This window comes from Pipra filicauda, unplaced genomic scaffold (genome assembly GCF_003945595.2).
Source record: "Pipra filicauda isolate LSUMZ 115617 unplaced genomic scaffold, ASM394559v2 scaffold239_size1682155_pilon, whole genome shotgun sequence".
Classification (NCBI taxonomy): domain Eukaryota; kingdom Metazoa; phylum Chordata; class Aves; order Passeriformes; family Pipridae; genus Pipra; species Pipra filicauda.
The window spans coordinates 1565774-1583491 of record NW_024104353.1 but is presented as its reverse complement, the minus strand read 5'-3'; the positions used below and the strand labels follow the sequence as shown (position 1 = coordinate 1583491).

General features: G+C 44.0%; 1 protein-coding gene across 10 annotated transcripts in view; it reads right to left on the bottom strand.

Annotated features, from left to right (window-relative positions):
• PASD1 (PAS domain containing repressor 1) overlaps window positions 1-17718 on the bottom strand; it is a 99464-nt gene that overhangs the window by 18565 nt on the left and 63181 nt on the right. For 8 of the 10 annotated variants that reach the window (XM_027716590.2, XM_027716589.2, XM_039381740.1 and 5 more), the window contains exons 2-9: window positions 8308-8399; window positions 6769-6825; window positions 5744-5898; window positions 4914-5005; window positions 2987-3076; window positions 2085-2205; window positions 945-1058; window positions 171-289 (exon numbers count right to left, since the gene is read on the bottom strand). In XM_027716590.2, the coding sequence (XP_027572391.2) occupies window positions 171-289; window positions 945-1058; window positions 2085-2205; window positions 2987-3076; window positions 4914-5005; window positions 5744-5898; window positions 6769-6800 (723 nt within the window). In that variant the 5' untranslated portion in view covers window positions 6801-6825; window positions 8308-8399. Of the gene's footprint in view, window positions 1-170; window positions 290-944; window positions 1059-2084; window positions 2206-2986; window positions 3077-4913; window positions 5006-5743; window positions 5899-6768; window positions 6826-8307; window positions 8400-17718 lie in introns of those variants that run through there. The other 2 variants (XM_027716592.2, XM_027716595.2) reach the window with 2 other exon arrangements.

Here is a 17718-nt window from a genome sequence, read left to right as displayed (position 1 = left end):
ATCTTTCCAAAATACACACTTATGTCATCTCCCACTCCCAAACGCAGCGGTGTCCTCTCTTCTTTACAAACCCCCTGCACAAACACTCAGTGCTGCTCCCTGAGAGGTTGCCTCAGCATGGCTCCCACTGAGCCCCACGCAGGGGGGAGGTGCAGGCACAGGGGTCTCACCTTTAAGAACTGCGGTGTGACAAGACGAACAGTCGCTACGAGGCAAATCTGCTCCTCCGTGGCTGACCTGAAAGCTCGTGCAATAGCTGACTCAAAGCCATTACAGGAGGGTGTAGGCACTAGACACAACCAGACAATTTATTTAAGAAGATGAGGAAGGAGAGCTTTTTTTTCATGTTAAGACAGGTACAGTGACTGATGACACCCCAGCAACCAACTCCTCCTACCCACAAAGTGATGCCACACTGATACACGCTGACGTTATTTAAAGCATGACCCTTTAGGCTCCAAGTTACACAGTTGTAACCACCTACCCCTGGCTTGCAGGGGAGCTTTATAAGACAGCTCTGAGCAGCTCGCAGTGTGCAGCTGCAGTCTCCCTGTCAGCCTTTCTCCAGGTCAAAATTTGCAAGATTCAGGATTTTACAGGTATATCAAACTATTTAATCTTTGTAAAGTGTCATTTCACTGACACGAGTGAAACAGAATAGCATATTTTACCGGTTATTTGAATAAGTAGGCTGCTTTACAATTGGCAGTGGGTCAAATGGAGGTGTTATCAGTCTGGTATCAGCTTTAGGCAGAGCATGCAGGAGAGTGCACTCTTCTGAACAACAGCCTCACCACCACTTTCGTATGAAAAAAATATTCAATATATCCACAGTTCATTCCATTACAGGGCATTTTCAGCTGAACAAGGTCTTTAGGATGCTACAGATAAGGACACAATTTAAATGAAAGAGGTGAAGAAGGTAGGCTGGAGTAGTAACTTACCATGAGTAAAATATTTAAAATCCACTACAAATTTCACATATTCATACATCAGGGGTTCATTTGGATCTAAACTGCCTCTTGCTAAATGGCAGCAAAACTCTATTTGTTTTTCTGCTGAAATGAGAGAAAGAGAGGGAGACACAGGCAATGTTACTAGAAGTCTGTACTTTAACACACTCACATAATGAATTTATCAGGTGCTTACACCAACCCTGTGCTGTGGTATTTGAGTACACCCTTCTGGGATGCTCTTGAAACCCGACAATAAATATATAAATACTAGGAGCAATTATCAGCTGGTTCTGTTTAAGGAAATGTATTCTCACCCTTTCTCAAATGGCTTTGCTCCAGTACTCTGGGAGTGAAGCCCTGGCTATACCGATCAGGGGGATTTTCCCCTGACTTCATAGTTTGCAGAATTTCACACAAAGCAGTTACATGACATTGCAGTACTCTGCTCTGGCACTGCTCAGTAGGACCCAGATCCAAAGGGCACTGAACTCACCCTAAGCCTCTCCATTAGCAGTGGAGGGCACCGTGCCAAGCTCTCATCCAGTTTTCTGCCCCAAGTCTGAACTCTATGGATTAGACCACGCGGCCTTCAGCCAGAGGGAAACCACCCTCAGGGCAGAGCACCATCAGCACAAGGGCTGCCCAGCTCCCAGTGATGCTCACGGGGCAGCAGGGAGGGGAGGCCAGTGCTGCTCAGACATGGTGAACCCACTGGGAAAGAGGGAAGCCAACACAGCCTTGGTAAAACATGGATGATAGGAAGATACTGCTGCCTGCTCTGGTGCTGGGGACATTTTCTAGGAGAAAAAGACATTCTGGGGGTGGGACAGCAGCCAGCAATACAGATCTGGATGGACTGTTCAGGTAGGAGGAAAAACATGTAATGAGGGCAACTTCACTGTCCTATGGGACAAAGCAGACAGTAAAACAAAGACTGCCCAAATCAAAGAGCAAGTATTGGGAACACACAGGAACATTAGATGATGTGATGCACTAAAACCCACAAATACAGTAAAACAGCAGTGGCAGGCAGAAGAATTAAATAGCTGGAGAACCCTGTGCAGGCTCCCCTGGGAGTTGTTTGCCTTTGGCAAACTTCCCTGACTGACAGACAAGAGCAGAGCTTACCATTTAGAAAATCAGCTGCAACAGGATCTGTCATGAGCACATGTGGAGAAAGGAGCTTGTACACTTCGCTCTGTTCCCGCTCAGGCAGAAAGTTTAATATATTTTGGTCCACCAAATCTGACTGATACAAAAGAATGCTTTGTCATGTTCAGCAGTACAGCCTGACACAACCACACACCTTTTCATCCCTCAGCAGAGCACAGACGCTGCCGGTCTAGCTGATGCCTAAGACAAGGAAGCCCAGTCAATCTGCAGATGGATCTAGGGTAGAACAAAGCCCTTAGGTTATTTTACCCCAGGGTTACTATCTATTTGCAGAAGGTTGAACGAGTCCCAGAGTTTGCCCCCTCAGTTCAGGGAGACATAAGTAGGAGAAGAAACCCTGGTACCACAGGAATGTAACATGATGATAAGTATCATTTCAAAATGAAAATGTGAAACATTTTCCTTTGGAAGCATGACAGAAGTGAGAGAGTTCCTCCTCACATCCTCCATTTGTCTTCTAGGTTGAACATCTGGCAAAATCATCTTGACCTGCAACTGATTCAGTGCTGATCAACCCACACATCCTGACTAAAGGGGTTCTACCAAAATGTCAGCACGGATTTGTTCTTTGCACACCAGGACATTCAGCTAACCATGTGCTTAAATCTGCCCTCTTATATAGCATTGTTGGTGCCTCATGCTTGGCACCAGATTAAGAGAAAAATGTTTTTGAGGGGCCAAGCTGAAATTTATGCACCTAACAGCTAAATGTTTTCTAGAAATTCTCCCAGAAAGCTCTGAGGCCACACATTTGTTACTGAAGACTATGGGCTAGAAGTAGGAAATCCCAGTGTCATTAGAAGAGCATAGATTCAGTCCTGAAATAACGAGCCTCATATTGAGTGGTCAGAACTTACCGGTAAGTGTCCGAGCAGAGACGAAACACTGTCAGATACATAAATAATAATCCCATCAGTGGTAAGAGCAATGAGAAAGCCATCCAGTGCCTAATGATAATAGGCAGACAAAAAAGAAAAAAAGAAAGAATTATGAAAGGTAGCAACTTAGAATATAATAGGCTAATTGATTCTTTAGTGATGCTTCCAACAGCCTAAACTTAGCAGAAATTATTCACAGAAATGATAGTTCAATGTGGAAAACCAAAAATTATACATGCTGTCTAATTCAACATTCTTTTTATATTCTTATTTGCTCATTATTCTTAAATTGACTTGTATTTTTCACCCAGTGAGCATTTATTTAACATGAAGCAAAACAGTGATGCTTAGAATTTCAACACCCACACAATCCCAGTGACTTCAGTCACTTCATTATGTGTTCTGAGTTACACAACAGTTAACAAACTCGGTGCGTAAGGAGATGGTAGATATCATCATGGCAAACCCAGCACTGTGGATGGATGGATGGATGGATGGATGGATGGGTGGATGGATAAGCAGAGACGGAAAAATGATACAATGATTTATTTTTAGCAATTTATGGACAATATGGAGAAGATTTAAAGCGTTATTTATTTTGATTAAAGTACTGATTTGTAAGGCTAGTGACAAAACAATGTTAAGGCTTGTTTTGTTTCCCCTTTCATGTTCACAGTGGTTTCTGTCCCAGAGTCAAAGCTCTCTGTCCCTTTTAAGTCACTGCCTGTGCTTTCCTCCTTGAGTGTTCTCCCTATTCTTCACAACATCTCCTTGTACCATTTACTCAGTGTCTGTCCCTATTCTTCTCTAACATCAAGATCTGGGAGGTTTAATAGCTGGTCAGCACTGTGCACAAAGCCAGCTCTTCTAAAGACACAGTTAGGCTGCTCTACAGATTAGATACAGGGAGCCAAAGATGCAGCACTCACCGTCTCCCCCACCTCACTGCCTTTCCTCAAAATAAGTCCTCTCTGGGAAAAAACCCACTGATTTTAAGCAAACTGCTTAACTGGTTAAGTCTAACAAAGTCCAGCAAGCCAGCAGTTATTAAAGGGCTCGCTCTCCCCGTCACTTCCCATCTAAGGGGGGAATTTGTGTTGATTCAGCTGGAACAAGCTAGCTTGTTTGGTGAGAGAGATTCCCAGAAAAAATGAACAGACTTTTCCAGGGAGGTGAGTCATGACATCCCGATGAAAAGGAGTAACTAAGACACTGCAGCACCTCCCAGCTCAGCCCAGCATACACCCTTATTTTGGTGGGGCAAAGAGCAGCAGCTGCCCACACAGGGCAGGAGATGTCCTCGCCAGAGGAGCACGAGCACAGACCCAGAGTCACGGCCTGAAGAAAGGAGGAATGTAGGCTTGTGGGGTGTTTCTAGACCAGTGAAGCATTTTAGAGGTGGGAATATCAGAGCTGTTCTCCTGAATGCACTGAAAGGCAATCCAAGCACAAGAGACAGCACTCACATCACAAGTACAGCAGCGCACAGCAAGCAGCTGCAGAGGCAGCAGGGCGATGCTGCCTGGCTAATGGGATGGGGGAGGAAGAGAGCTGCTCTGCTTTTTCAGGTCCTTTCAAGTTTTCCCTAAAACTGCTAGCTCCAGTAGCTCTTCTGAGAAGGGAAATTCTCTTTTTCCTCTCTCACCAGGCCAAAACTGGGCCAAATCAGTCTCCATTCCTAAATGAAAAGCTGTTTATCTTTCAGGGGAAGCAATCATATTTTTAATTCTGTGTCTGCAAAGCACATTTAGCACATTGGTCTCTGTCAGATTTGTATTGTATGTGCCAGCAAGAGTAGAAATCATTAGCATTGGGACCTACAGGTGAAAAAGAACTGTACGTCTCCGAACTACTCCACTGAACTGATTACTTCTCACTAATCTATGCAGCTTTAATTTCTTCTTACCTCTAACATCAACTGGGTGAACTCCTCGTTGCTAAGAAATGAAGGCTTCCAGTCTTGTCTAATCTCACAGGCTTCTGTCTGTGCTGTGATTTCTTAAAGAGAAAACATCAAAAAAGCAACATGAGTCATGCTACTTAGATTTTTTTTTCCTTTTCAAGTAACACTAGATTTCTTTAAAGAGGGCTTTCAGAGGAATCATCCACAGATCATTTTTCACACAAATCCTTCTTGCATGCAAAAGTCATCTTCTATGTCATCACGATACAAATACATTAGAAATCAAGAAAGGGAAAGGGAAATTGAGACATTTTGGGTGGTCTGAAGATATCCTTCCAAAATTATGGTCAGAGGGCTAATTTCAGAGTGGTAGAGCATTCCTGTGAGCAGAGGGTGTCTGTGACTCTGGAGCTGTTTCAGTAAGGCTCTCAGGAGTGCCCAGGCAGCAGGAAAGGCTGCACTCAGTCATCTCCTAATTCAGGGGACCTGGGAACATGGCTTAGAATTCCCTTTCCCCTTGCTTTTGTAGTGGGTGCTGTTCCTCAGTTTTTCCTCCCTCATGCTCTGTTTGAGAGTGTACAAAGCAGGCCAAGGGATGTGGAGGCCAGTGAGGGAAACGATGTCTCTACATTAAAGAGTATCTTTTCAAATCTGTCTATATTTAACTAGTCAGCACTCTAGCCCATTTCCTGAGGCCAACTTCTGTGCCTTATTCTGCCCCTCACTTAGGTTCATGCCCTCTCTGGAGGTCTGAGGCGCTTGGGAAAAAGAGTTTTCATTTTCTGAGTGGACACTGTCTGCTGGGCAGATGCAGAGCCAGCACCCTCCAGTACCTTTCTGCTTCTGTAGGAAGTCAATGGTCCTCTGCAGTATTGTGGACTTGTCCATCTTGAGAGGGTGGCCATGGCCCTGCAGCATCGTGCAAAGTTCTTTAATGAGGACATTGAACTGGTCTCTCCTCTTCTTTTCAGATTTGTTGCGTGATGCCCTGAGCGACAGAAACATAAACGCCACTAAGCAGAATGAAAGACCTGCAGCTCGAACCAGGATGAGGTGAACTGCCCTGTCCCAGCAGAACACTGTGTTGAGAGTCTAACTGCAGAACCACAGACTAGTTTCCAGCTCACATTAATACAATTTAAGAATGTTTCATTAGGGTTTTCCCCTCCATTAAAAACAATAAACGAGGAAGCGAATCCATTCAGTTTCTTCCAAAATGTTCTTTCCAATACTCATATCTGAGAAAATCCTATTTTCATACAACATTTTCCAGGAGGAATTAATTTGCTTTACGAGTGTATTCATGATGATACATACTTCCTGTGATCTAGACTGAGTGTGGTATGCAGAAAGCATTTCCATTCATATTCAGGTTGGCATTTGGAGGTTCTCAGATCCAGCATTTATGTTCACAGCCATCTCTGTTTTGGCACTTGTGTATGATGACTAATTAGAACTAAGCCAAATGCTTCTCTGATGGGAAACTAACTCATACCCATGCTAAAGCAGGACCGTTCTCTAAGTTTCATGGGGAACTCTACCCCAGCTGGGCAATGCTGCTTGATGCCAATAAAATCTCAGGTCAGGAGTCCTGCATCAAGATAATAAATAGCCATGGGATGAGATCCTGAGGGCACAACAATGTAATTTAAGGACCACTCAGCCGATTAACTCATGGTAGGAGTGGTCAAACACTATGAGAAGCCTGAAAATGGTGACTTCATTATGTTGCTTGTGGTCCTCTATACACACAGCGTAAACTGCATGGGGGCTTTGACATCAGCACTGTCAAGTACTTTGTCAAGCACTGGACAACACAGCATTTACAGTTCTCCTCCAGGCGTGAATCCTGACATACCTCTTTGCCCTGTCCTTCTCATCTTCATCCATCAGTTCGTTTACACAACACAGGGCTCTGGAAGGAAAAGACAGAAGTACTTAAACATATTTCCTGATCTTGGTAAGAATGTCAAAATATGGAGCTTACTGGTTTGTACTTTAAGACCTCCTGGATGTTTCAATCTTCCCTTTCCCAAACTTCACTCTTGTTATGTACTTCCTTGCTTGCTCAGTCAGCTACTGAGGCTTGAGAAGTGAAACCGTTGCTACACGCCCATACAACTACAATAACCATGACTTTAGAGGGAAAGAGCTGAAAGTCAGCAGCCCTTCAGCCTGCCTTTGTACTCCCCTCTGCACCAGGATAGGGAATCCTGCCGAAGCACTTAACTCTGCGCAGCAGTCAGCATCTTCCCTGCAAATGTGAGAGCCGATTTGACACTGCCTGTACCAGGCAGCACCTCGCCTGGCCCTGTTTTGGGAAATCACAGGCTGCCAGTTGATTTTGAGCACTGCGCTGCTTGAAATACATCTGAGATTTCTTTCCCAGTGGAAGGACATAGAAGAAAGAAAGAAACTGTGCTAATCCCCTAAAGGATTAGTATTAGGCAACAGCAGGCTACTATCAGGATATCTAAGAGATGATATGATAGACAGGTTCATCCAAAGCATCCTGCAGCCAATGGCTGCCGCTTGCACTGGTGGACTTGCCCCACATCATCAGAGCTGTGTCCCAGTACTGGGGTTCATACCCAAGACTTCAAATTAGAATTTCCTCACCTGGCACTAAACAAAGAAAAGAAGGGAATGTGACCTGGGTTCCCTGGGTTCTATATACTCCTGCATCAGAACAGCCACTGCGTGCTGCTGCCTTCGTCTTACCTGTTCTTGCGGCACAGGTAAGGAGAACAGTTGGCAACAACTCCCAGTAAGGACACAGTACTCTCGAGCCCCATCAAATGATGGAAAATTCAACACAAGGGTAACTTCTTCACTGGTGCCTTGCTTTCTGTGAATCAGATGGGCTAAATCCAAGGGATGGGAAGCCAGGCGGGTGCAGGTGAGACAGCTGCCGTCACTCCACGCTGCGTCACCCGGGTCAGCTCTGCTGGATTTTACCTCCCTCAGACACCTCCAAAAAGGAAACTGCACCCCTAACCAGCATCAGCACCAATCTACCTCCATCTCTAGCGAGCACTCTCGCTACAAAACCCTCCCACATTGCCCAGCACCCAAGGGGCATCTTTCAACAGGTACATCCAAAAGATTTTTTCTGTTATGAGACTACTCCAAGCTCAAAGAATTTGGTGGCTATAAAAGTAGCACAAAATAAAACCACCCACAACTGACAGGACGTCAAAGATGCTGCTCACAGTAAAAGCTACACATTTTTATCCTTCCTTGCCTGCTCCAGGGCAAGGATCTCCCTCCCTGCAGACGACCTGGGCAGAAGAAACTGTATGAATTCTTTTGTTCCAAAATATGAACGCACTCCATGGGAAGGGAGTGGTTCTTACTGCTTGAGTCACCAAAAGCTACAAGCCAAATTAGAAGTTACCTGTTCTATTCCTCAGATTCATCAGTCCAGACTGACAGAGTGGGATTAGCACTTCTTATCACCATGTAAATAGAGACGGAGAAAAATTAATCCTGGAATGAAAAGCAAGTCCAGTTAAAACATAGTTGTAGGCAAGACAGCCTAGAGAGCAGCAATCACTTCAGTCTGAGAAAAGTCTACCACCACAAACTAGAAACATGCTCAATATGACTGATGAAAGCTCAGCAAAGCCTCCAGTAATGGGAACTGGACCAAGTTCTCAGGCTCCTGGCTCTGAGGGCACTACTGCTGCCACAGAGCAGCCTGGGAAAGCCAATGTGACCTCTCATGTCCAAAAAGCCATGTGGCTCAGCAGGGTGGTGGAATAGCCCTACTAGCTTGGAGCCACTAAGGATTGATTGGACTTCTTCCAAAGTATGACAGTTTACCTGGTATGTGTGCTGTGAAAACCAGAAAGTATGATCTGTACCTCATCTATCAAATCGTGCAACCAAAACCTCCTTTGAGACAAACATGACCAGCGAAAGTCAGTGCAAGCCCCAACCACCCACCAGTGGATTGATCTAAGGCCTCCCATTAGGATTTGCCACTGATGGGGCACACAAAATCTCCTTTTCATTTGGGATTTAAATGCTTACCAACGCACACCCTGAACTCTTGGCCATACCCACACCACAGGACTGCCCCCTCGGAAACCATCACTGTCAAAACTTGTTTGGCTTCAGATGAGCTTCACTCTCAGGAAGGACACCAACACAACCAGACTGTCCATGGCTGGCAGTAATACCTCCCACAACAGCCAAGTGCTGGGCTTCCAAGCTTAACAAGCTGTTAATGACCCTGAAGGACCTCCCCACTCCGAGCCCAGGTTCATGGTTGTTTTTCCTGTTACCATTAGTTCCAACATCAGCTCAGGACACTGCAAAAAGCTCGCTGCCACTACCAGGGGTTGCATACTTGTAACTGTGGTGAACAAAGAAACATATCTTTCATACGGATCATCTAAAGGACTAGCAAGAGCTTGTTTATTTCTCCAGCTAATGAAAACACCTCAAAGGAAAGGGCACACAAGAAGCTGGCTGGAAAACTGCTACAAGGGACACACGTCAGGCGAGCACGCTGGAGAGGGCAGCCAGGACAGGGTGGGGGCATTGTGTGGCTGAAGCTAAAAACCATGAGCAACACAGATCCTGAACAGTGATATGGTGACAGGGCTTGCAGAGGAGGTTTAGGTGAGTAACTTGAGAAAACAGGCCAAATTCCCGCTCACGGTCGATAAATGAAATTATGTCAGTCTATGTGCTCAAGAAAAAATTGGCTCAGATAAAGTGATACAGTCACTATAAACTGTAATATGGAAGTTACTGCAAGAGGCTTGAACCTTCTGACACAGCAGAAGTATAAGGGTAACATATAAAATATCTGATGTGCTTCAGTAGTAAGTGAACCAGTAAAAAATGGAGTTGGGATGAAGGGATTATTTTCAGTTTGGAATATGAACTTCCAGGGAAAATATCACGCAACTCCTGACACCCTCAGTGAAGCTGCAACTGATAACAACACCTGCGTAGCAAGTTTAAACTTAGTGGATCTGCTCCGCTTCTGTTCTCTCAGCGGTCATACACGAGTCAAGTTACACGCTTTTCTTCCAGTTCAAAAGGAGCGTGTGATCTTATTTGTTACCCTATTTAGCTACTGCAGAGCTCAGGTGCTTATCACAGTCACTGCTGCTCGTCCGTCAGGGCTGTTCTATCACAATCATACAGTTGTTTCTCCTCTAGAAGAACGACCCCTACAGAAATTTTGGTGACCTGTGACAAATTCAGAGATACGCAGGTATAAAGAAAACTCTTTTAAAAGCAATGAGTTAAATTATGAAAAAAATGCTTGTGGATACACAAACAGACCTACCACAATTTTTCAGGGAACGTTCTTTGTATCCAGACTTAAGCATGCAAAAATTCAGCCAAAGAAAAGGATTCTTCCCGACCTTGGAGGGCAAAGCTTTATGTAGAAACTTTGCCCACAGGCTGTCTAACAACTGAAACCTCCTGGGAAGCCAGGTGGGTTTTCTGCCTCATTCACATGGTTGGCCTGCCAGCCAGCTTGAATAGCAGCAAGTTGAGGGAAGTTGTTTGGTCACTGAGAGAGTCAACACTCCAGTTAGTGCTCACTGAGTCTAAACTGGGAAATGAAGCCCAGATTCTCCCATCTCCAGCAGCAGCAATCACACCCCGCTGCAGGAAGGCTGGTGTGAGCTGCCGGGGTGGGGGGATGAGGCTTCCTAATGGATGTGAGCGATGCCTTTGGACAACACCAGACTTCCAGGCGCTAACAGAACAAATGGCCACAAAAGAATTCACAGGCCCAAACACAAAGAAAAGCTTTTTGCATGATGCAGCAGGATGGTGAGCTAGAAAAAGTCTTAGTAGAAGACACCTAAGGACAGAATATTCTTAATCGGATTAAGCACTTCAGGACTACATTTAGCTAAGTGCTTTTTGTCTTGTTATGAGACAGAGTTAAATATAGTAACCAGAATACTTAAGAATAGTTTCATAAGGGTTGTACACACTCCTCAGCCAGATAAGGCACTTAGCACTACTGACAGCAGTATGTCTGCAGGTTAAGAGTGTTTTAAATAGCTCCAGATAGAATCTCTTTGACCTTAACTGTATTAACCAGAGGGATCAAAATTTATTTATTGCCTCCTGAAAATCCTCTCCCTCCCTTAGACAGAGGGATTCCTGAACTCTGTGGGCAGGTAAAGAGGAAACTAGTCCATGTTGCTGGCATCATTTCTCACCCCATCTACAACAGGTGAGGATCAGCTTTCTCACAAAGCAATGCACACCCATCATGTTTAATGCCCTCTGTAAAAGGAAAAGATTTTTTTTCTTTCTTTGTACAGGGAGTCTCAAAAAACCTTCATAGCATTTTAAGGGCATGTCATGTTTTAGACTTTTCAAATAACACAGTATTTGAAGTTGTTTCCAGGGTTACAGAAAGGGTAATGTAGCCAAATGACAGCCTTAACAAGACAAATGGACTTCACAGACACACAGCTAATAGTTAAAGCATTACTCCATGCTATCTGCAATATTCTGGCCCATTTTTTACTGAAGAGAGAATGGAAGGGGGAATTTAAAAAAAATTCTTTGTTTTGCAGAACTGTCTGACTTCAGGAGTTATCTAAAACTGCAAACTTTTGTCTAAAGAAAATGTTTCTTTATTGACTTGCTGCAAATCATCAAAATATTAACATTACCTTAGGATAACTCTTAATGGAACATAACATTAGTAAGAATTATGTCCTGAAAGTAACAGTTCCTATGAATGTTTCATTATAGATTTAATTTTAATTATTTGGCTTTGTCACTAATGGCAAGGCAAAGATCATTCTACGTGTGATGCTGCCCATCTCTTCATGATCAGCAATGAATAAAGCTTTCATGGGTCAACTAAAAAGGGTCCCTGAACCCAGATGATTGGATTGCTTTTTCCAACTATAACAACTCACTGAAATGAAAAACACTCACTATGCATAAAAACTTTGTTTTGCTTGTATTTAAATTTTCATAGAATTTTGCATTTCAGTAACATACAGCAGTTAGGGACCTTTCAAATCTATAATGTAGGAAATATTTTAATTATGGAAATGTGCTGTGATAATAATTTCCTCAGATTTTACATGCAATGAATTCATCAGAGAGCTCTCAATTACAAGATGCAGCACTGTGTGGCACAATGCAGCCATAAATAAGAGAGTTAATGCATTCTCCAGCAATATGATTTATATGTCAGTATGCCAATGTTTCATTCTCCCTGAGGCAACGGGAGGGCATGACTGTTGTTGGCAGCTAAACAGCTGATTTTGTTTTTAAAAGACAGAATTTAACCTCTTCAGTAAACTGCTACTGATTCAACAACAAGATGCTTATGCAAATGGCATTTGAGAAACCAAACAGTGCAGCTGAATCTTTACGGCTGTTTAGCACAGAAAGGATCAGCACCTCTGCTGATGCCCAGGAGCATCGAATCCCTGGCCCTGGTCCTGTGCCACCACTGCTGGGCACTGTCCTGCCACACAGAGCACGGAGGAAAGCCAAGGCAGCGGCTCTCACAGCCCTCCTCTGCAAAGGCATTTCTCTTACGCTGAGCAGTGTCAATGACAAACTTACCCACACTCCCGACAAATGTTTGTCCTGGTGCCACAGGAGCGGGCAATAGCAGTAGTAGCTGCTCGGCACAGCTGTGACATTCCCCTCCACCAGAGAATCCCACAGGGCACGGCCTCACCACAGCTCTGTCACAGCTCGGTGTGAAAGCACCACGCAGACAAGCAAAGACTAAAACAGGTGTGGCAGTTGCGTATCTGCGTTATTTGATCTGCTTGCTTAATTTTTTCTGCTTGCATTTCACCCTCTACTTTCCTTTGCCATGCCTTGCCTTCTGTTCTTCACTCTTTCTTGCCCTTCTTCCACTTATCTCCCTTACTTAACATCTATTGGACTGCAATTCAGAGAACTGGATATCCTTGAATATGGTTTCTCTCCATCTTGCTGTTTCTTATATCACCTCCCTTCATCTTTCCACTGCTTTTTCTTCTCCACGTTCTTCACTTTCCTCTTCTCAAAAGAGAAAAAACTGTTACAATGATCTCAGTTTTGACAATCACTCAGCCCTTTCACTGTGGGAACTTGGCTTGCCCAGGTCTGAGGCACGCATGACTGTCAAGCTCTGTTTAGGGATGCGCTGCCTTAGGGATCGTGTTGGTGGGGATTCGATGGGTGTTGGCTCTCATGGCACACTGGCCTCAGGAGCACTGGGTCCTGTCCTGCCTGATAGCTCCCAATCCCAGTTTCAGATCCTCTTTTGAGGAACTGGGATCTCCCTCAGTTCAGTGGTAGTGTTGTGCAGCTCCAAACTTTACAGAAACACCACCCTACACCCACACCATGGGATGGTTGAGGGAAGTGGTCCAGCACAGCACACCCATCCACGGCAGCTAACACATCCCGTCAGTCTTTTGGGGTGTCACAGCACACACAGACATGCCATGACTGTACTTATATTTTCACACAGCATCTCTGTTTACTGGAGCATGGGTGATGGTGGTCAATCGGTGAGGGAACTAAATGTCCTGTGTTCCCCCTTTGTCAACCTGTCAGAAATGGACTTTTTGTGCCACTATTGTAACTACTGCATCTCAACACACTCACTTATCTACAGCCTACTCTCCCCTGGCTTATTGAGCTCTAAATTTAGCTTGTTACCTGTGACAGATTTATGACTACATTCATTATAACAGTAACAGCTTCAGACAGAAGCTAAGAGGTGCCCAAAGAAAATGGATTATACAAAACAATTACGCCATAAAAAAAGACTGCGATTCAGCACAGAAGTGAAACGAAAGATACAGGGAGGAACAATGGTGATGTGTTGGGTTTTTGTCGGTTTTGTTTTTTTTTTTAACCAGTATATGGTGTTTCAAACAAAAGAATGGCAGAAAAACATTAAGAACTAACAGACACTTGAAAAGAAAAGATGAGTGTAACACTTTGTTCTCTAGGATTTTTGTCAGATCCTGAGAAAACAGCTGGCCAAGTTTGTTCTGTTCTAGCAAATTACTGAACCTTGCAGAGTAAAGAGACAACACTGTACAATATTATTTATAATGTCTCTGGGGTTTCTGTAACAAGAAGAGCATGCATCTAATTAATTCTTCCAATTTGTCTAATAGCCCCTTAAAATTCTCAAAGCATGGCAAAATGCAGAACTGCTGATTCACCACCCTAAGCAGTAGAAAACTATACTTCTCCTGGCACAAGGAGGGTAGGATAAAAACACATATGCAAATAATACTTCCCCTGCAGTCTTGGATGAATACCTGCATACATTTGTGGCCATCCAGTTACTACAGGAAAGGTAAATGTGTGTTCTAGTATGAAATTATGATATCCAACCTATAAACAATTCTTTTAACACACCTGACTCAGACACAGAGCCAAATAACCCTCAAATAATAACACCGCTTTCCCTCATGTAGGATGGGAGCAAAGACAGTTGTCCACAGTTAATCCTTCAGCAGCAGTTGAGATGTGTATTTTCATGGCACTACTTCCAGGAAAGGTACACAGAGATAAAGAGAAGACAGGAATATTGAAAGCAAATGGTCAAAAGTCTTTTGAACAGAATGTTCTCCAAAATTTCCAGCTCTCAAAGCTCTGCTTCTGTGTGCAAATGCACGTGTGTGTGGGTGAGTGCATAGACACATAAACACCTTTTACTTCAGAGCAATTTGCAAAAAAATACTGAGAGCAATTTCTGCCCAGGAAAGCAGTGGTGACATTCAGGATGACTCCTGCAGTGCTCACCTCCTGGTGCTGAGAGTTAAGTAACCATTCCTGCTGGGTGCATGGGGAGGGAGGTGAGCAGAGCTCCCTCACTCCTGCCTCAGGCCACTTCCTATCATATTCACTTCTCTGGCAAATCACAAAGGAGCAGGGGGTGTGGGAAGGTTAACCCAGTAGATTTTGGCAATGAAGATAGAGGCTTAACAAGTTAAAAAATCCCTCCCAAAGCTATTGGTTCTGCAGCTTAAGCAATTTGAACAGCATCCGATCATAAACCTGGTGTTGAAATTCCAGCTCATTTCAGGGTTTCATTCGGAATAGTTTTAACACTACCAGAGCAAACCAGATAGGAACATTTTTAAAAGAAGCCAACACTCTGCTATGTCAGCAGAGTTATCTCCTGCCTGCGAAGAGGGTGCTGGGCACCCCGACACCTCCTGCTCTGTTTCCAGGGATCACCAGCTGGAGCGTCTCCCTGGGAGGTGCTGTGCGTTACTCCCACCAAGAGGACACAGTTTGCATCAGCTGCATTGATGGCATTAAGTGAGGTCATCCTGTCCTTTTTTGGGGTTGGATTTTGTTTTGGCAACTATGTAGATACTAGGACAAACACGTCAAAGCTGCCTTTTTGGATGTGTTACCCTGAAATTCCTCTTGTAATTTCTCTTCTATTACTCATCCTAAGCAGAGAACTACAGAAAGTCTGCGTGTCATTAAACTGCCTGCTTTTGTGCCTTATGCTCTCCCTGTGCACAGAATAAATGTAATCATTAGATAGCGAAGAAAATCAGCTAATTAAACTAAATACCTTCTCATCTACTCTTCTCACTAAGAGAACACTCCAGCAACTACCAGTTCATTGAAAGAGGCAATAGTAGCATTCATGTCTTCAGCTGTTCTCTTTTTCTCCTAAAACAATACATTTTTGCTTTGTTTCTTTGCCTTTCTCTGTTTTGTATATAAAATGCATTTCAGATGCTCAAGGACAGCACAAATGAGAAGATGAGCACTTGTGCTTTGTGTTTGCTTGTGCTGGAGGTTGAACTCATACTGCAAATATAAACATTAAGACCTGAAGGCTGCTTGCCTTGCACAGTAAAAGCAGGGGTCAAGAGTGAGTGGGTCCTAGGTGGCTCCAGGACCACACTTCCAAAGTGCTCTGCTACAGAAGAGGAAAAACACTGTATATAACTTGACTTCACATTCCATCTCTTCCCGGGTTGCAGGACCAGCAGATGGTGGGAGCTATTTATGGACTGGAGGATTTTCTTTCAAACTTGAACATCTTCTGTCTACAATCATTACTCCCTGGCTATCACCCTATAAATATGTTATGGCTCACTCCAAAGCCCGATAGCAACCACAGTCGATCTTGGAGTCAGGATGTGCCTGTGGAAGTGATGTACTTATCACCCATGAAAGTAAGAAGAGTGTAGCAGCTCCATAGCCCATTTCATGAAAGGAGCCTGATACTCTCAGGACTCTTCCACTACCTGACCAGGTGTTTAGCATAGCTGCTCCACCCCTGCACAGCAGGTCTGCCCCTCTCCAGCATGCACAGACTGTATGTGACACAAACCAGAGCCTGCTGGAAGCACACAGCTTGCTACATCTATGCTGCCCTGACCGTGATCAGTGCTATGTCTCTGGATCCCTCTTCCAAGAAAGGGCAATTCAGCTGCTCCTCTGCTCCCATTGGGCAGCAGGTGGGAAGGCAGCTGGATAGGCTGGAAGCTGCACAGACAGTCTGTAGACAGCTGCCAACCTTCACTCTGTCATTTCTGCACTTCCTTAGATCTGCTTGGGCCTCCACACAGTCTGAGGAGTCCTTCAGCTGGTGATGTGGGAGGTCTTGAAAGTCTGGTCCTTGTTCAGCATCCTTTGATTTCTACTGAACAATGGCTACTTTTCTGATGCTTTGCAAGCAGCTTGCTGCCATCCTTTCTCCTCTCTGATGCTTTTACATCAGGAAGTCTCAGCACACTCTACAAACACAGTTATCCATCCTTGCTGTACAAGTGAGGAAACAGGGGCACACATTTTACTTCTGTCTCTTTTTTACAAGTGTCTCAGTTTTGGGAAGCTGAGTTTGAAAGAGTAAATGCAGTTACAACCTAATTTTCAGTAATACTGAAACCCAGCATAAGCACCTACAAATACTAAACATTTCGGAAAAGCTTGACCTAAATCATTGACCCAAGGTCACGCAGCAGAGTTAAGAAGTGAATCCAGATGTCCTGATGATTAGCTCTGTCTATTGGCATTGAGTCAAGTCTTCCCTCCTAAAATAAGCTTCCTGAAGCATCTAAGACTATAGTCTTAGAACTCTGTTAAATAAGCAGCACTGGTAAGACCTGATTTTCGAATGAAGGAGGGGGAAAAAAACCCCAGTTCATTATTTTTTCCTCTAGTGATGGCTGACTGACCAATGAAAAGGCAGCTCAGAGTCATTTGATCTCAAACTTCTTCCTATAAATAAAAAAAGGGAAGATTCTTCTCCCTGTTCAAACAACATGAAGAAAAAATGTTCTGCTTCAGTAATCCTAGACCTGAGTAATTAAATCTGCTCTCTGTTGCAATCTGTTTACCATGTATATCACCAGCCTGGAATTTATGGAACTTAATACATAAGGAAGCTATTCAATAAAGGGAAATACTATGGCAAAAGAATTACAGATAGGTCTGAATCGGATTGAAAGTCTTTCTATGCCAGAGAAGAATCCAGCTCCTGATCCAGATTTCAACTTTTTGATTTCAGATAAAAATCCCAAATCCAAAGACTAACAAAATGGATCTCCCAGAGTCTCTCATCTCTGGTTCAGAGGCAGAAGAGATGAGAAAACGGGTTGAGGAGACCTGCAGTTGTATTGCAGCAGAAGTGGAAGAGCACTAGCTGTCTGTACTGTTAAACTGCTGAATAGAATGGAACAGAACAGAATATTTCAGTTAAAAGGGACTTCGAATGATCATCTAGTCCATGCCTGACCACTTCAGGGCCGACCAAAAGTTAAAGTATGGTATTACAAGCACTGTCCAAATGCCTCCTAAATGTTGA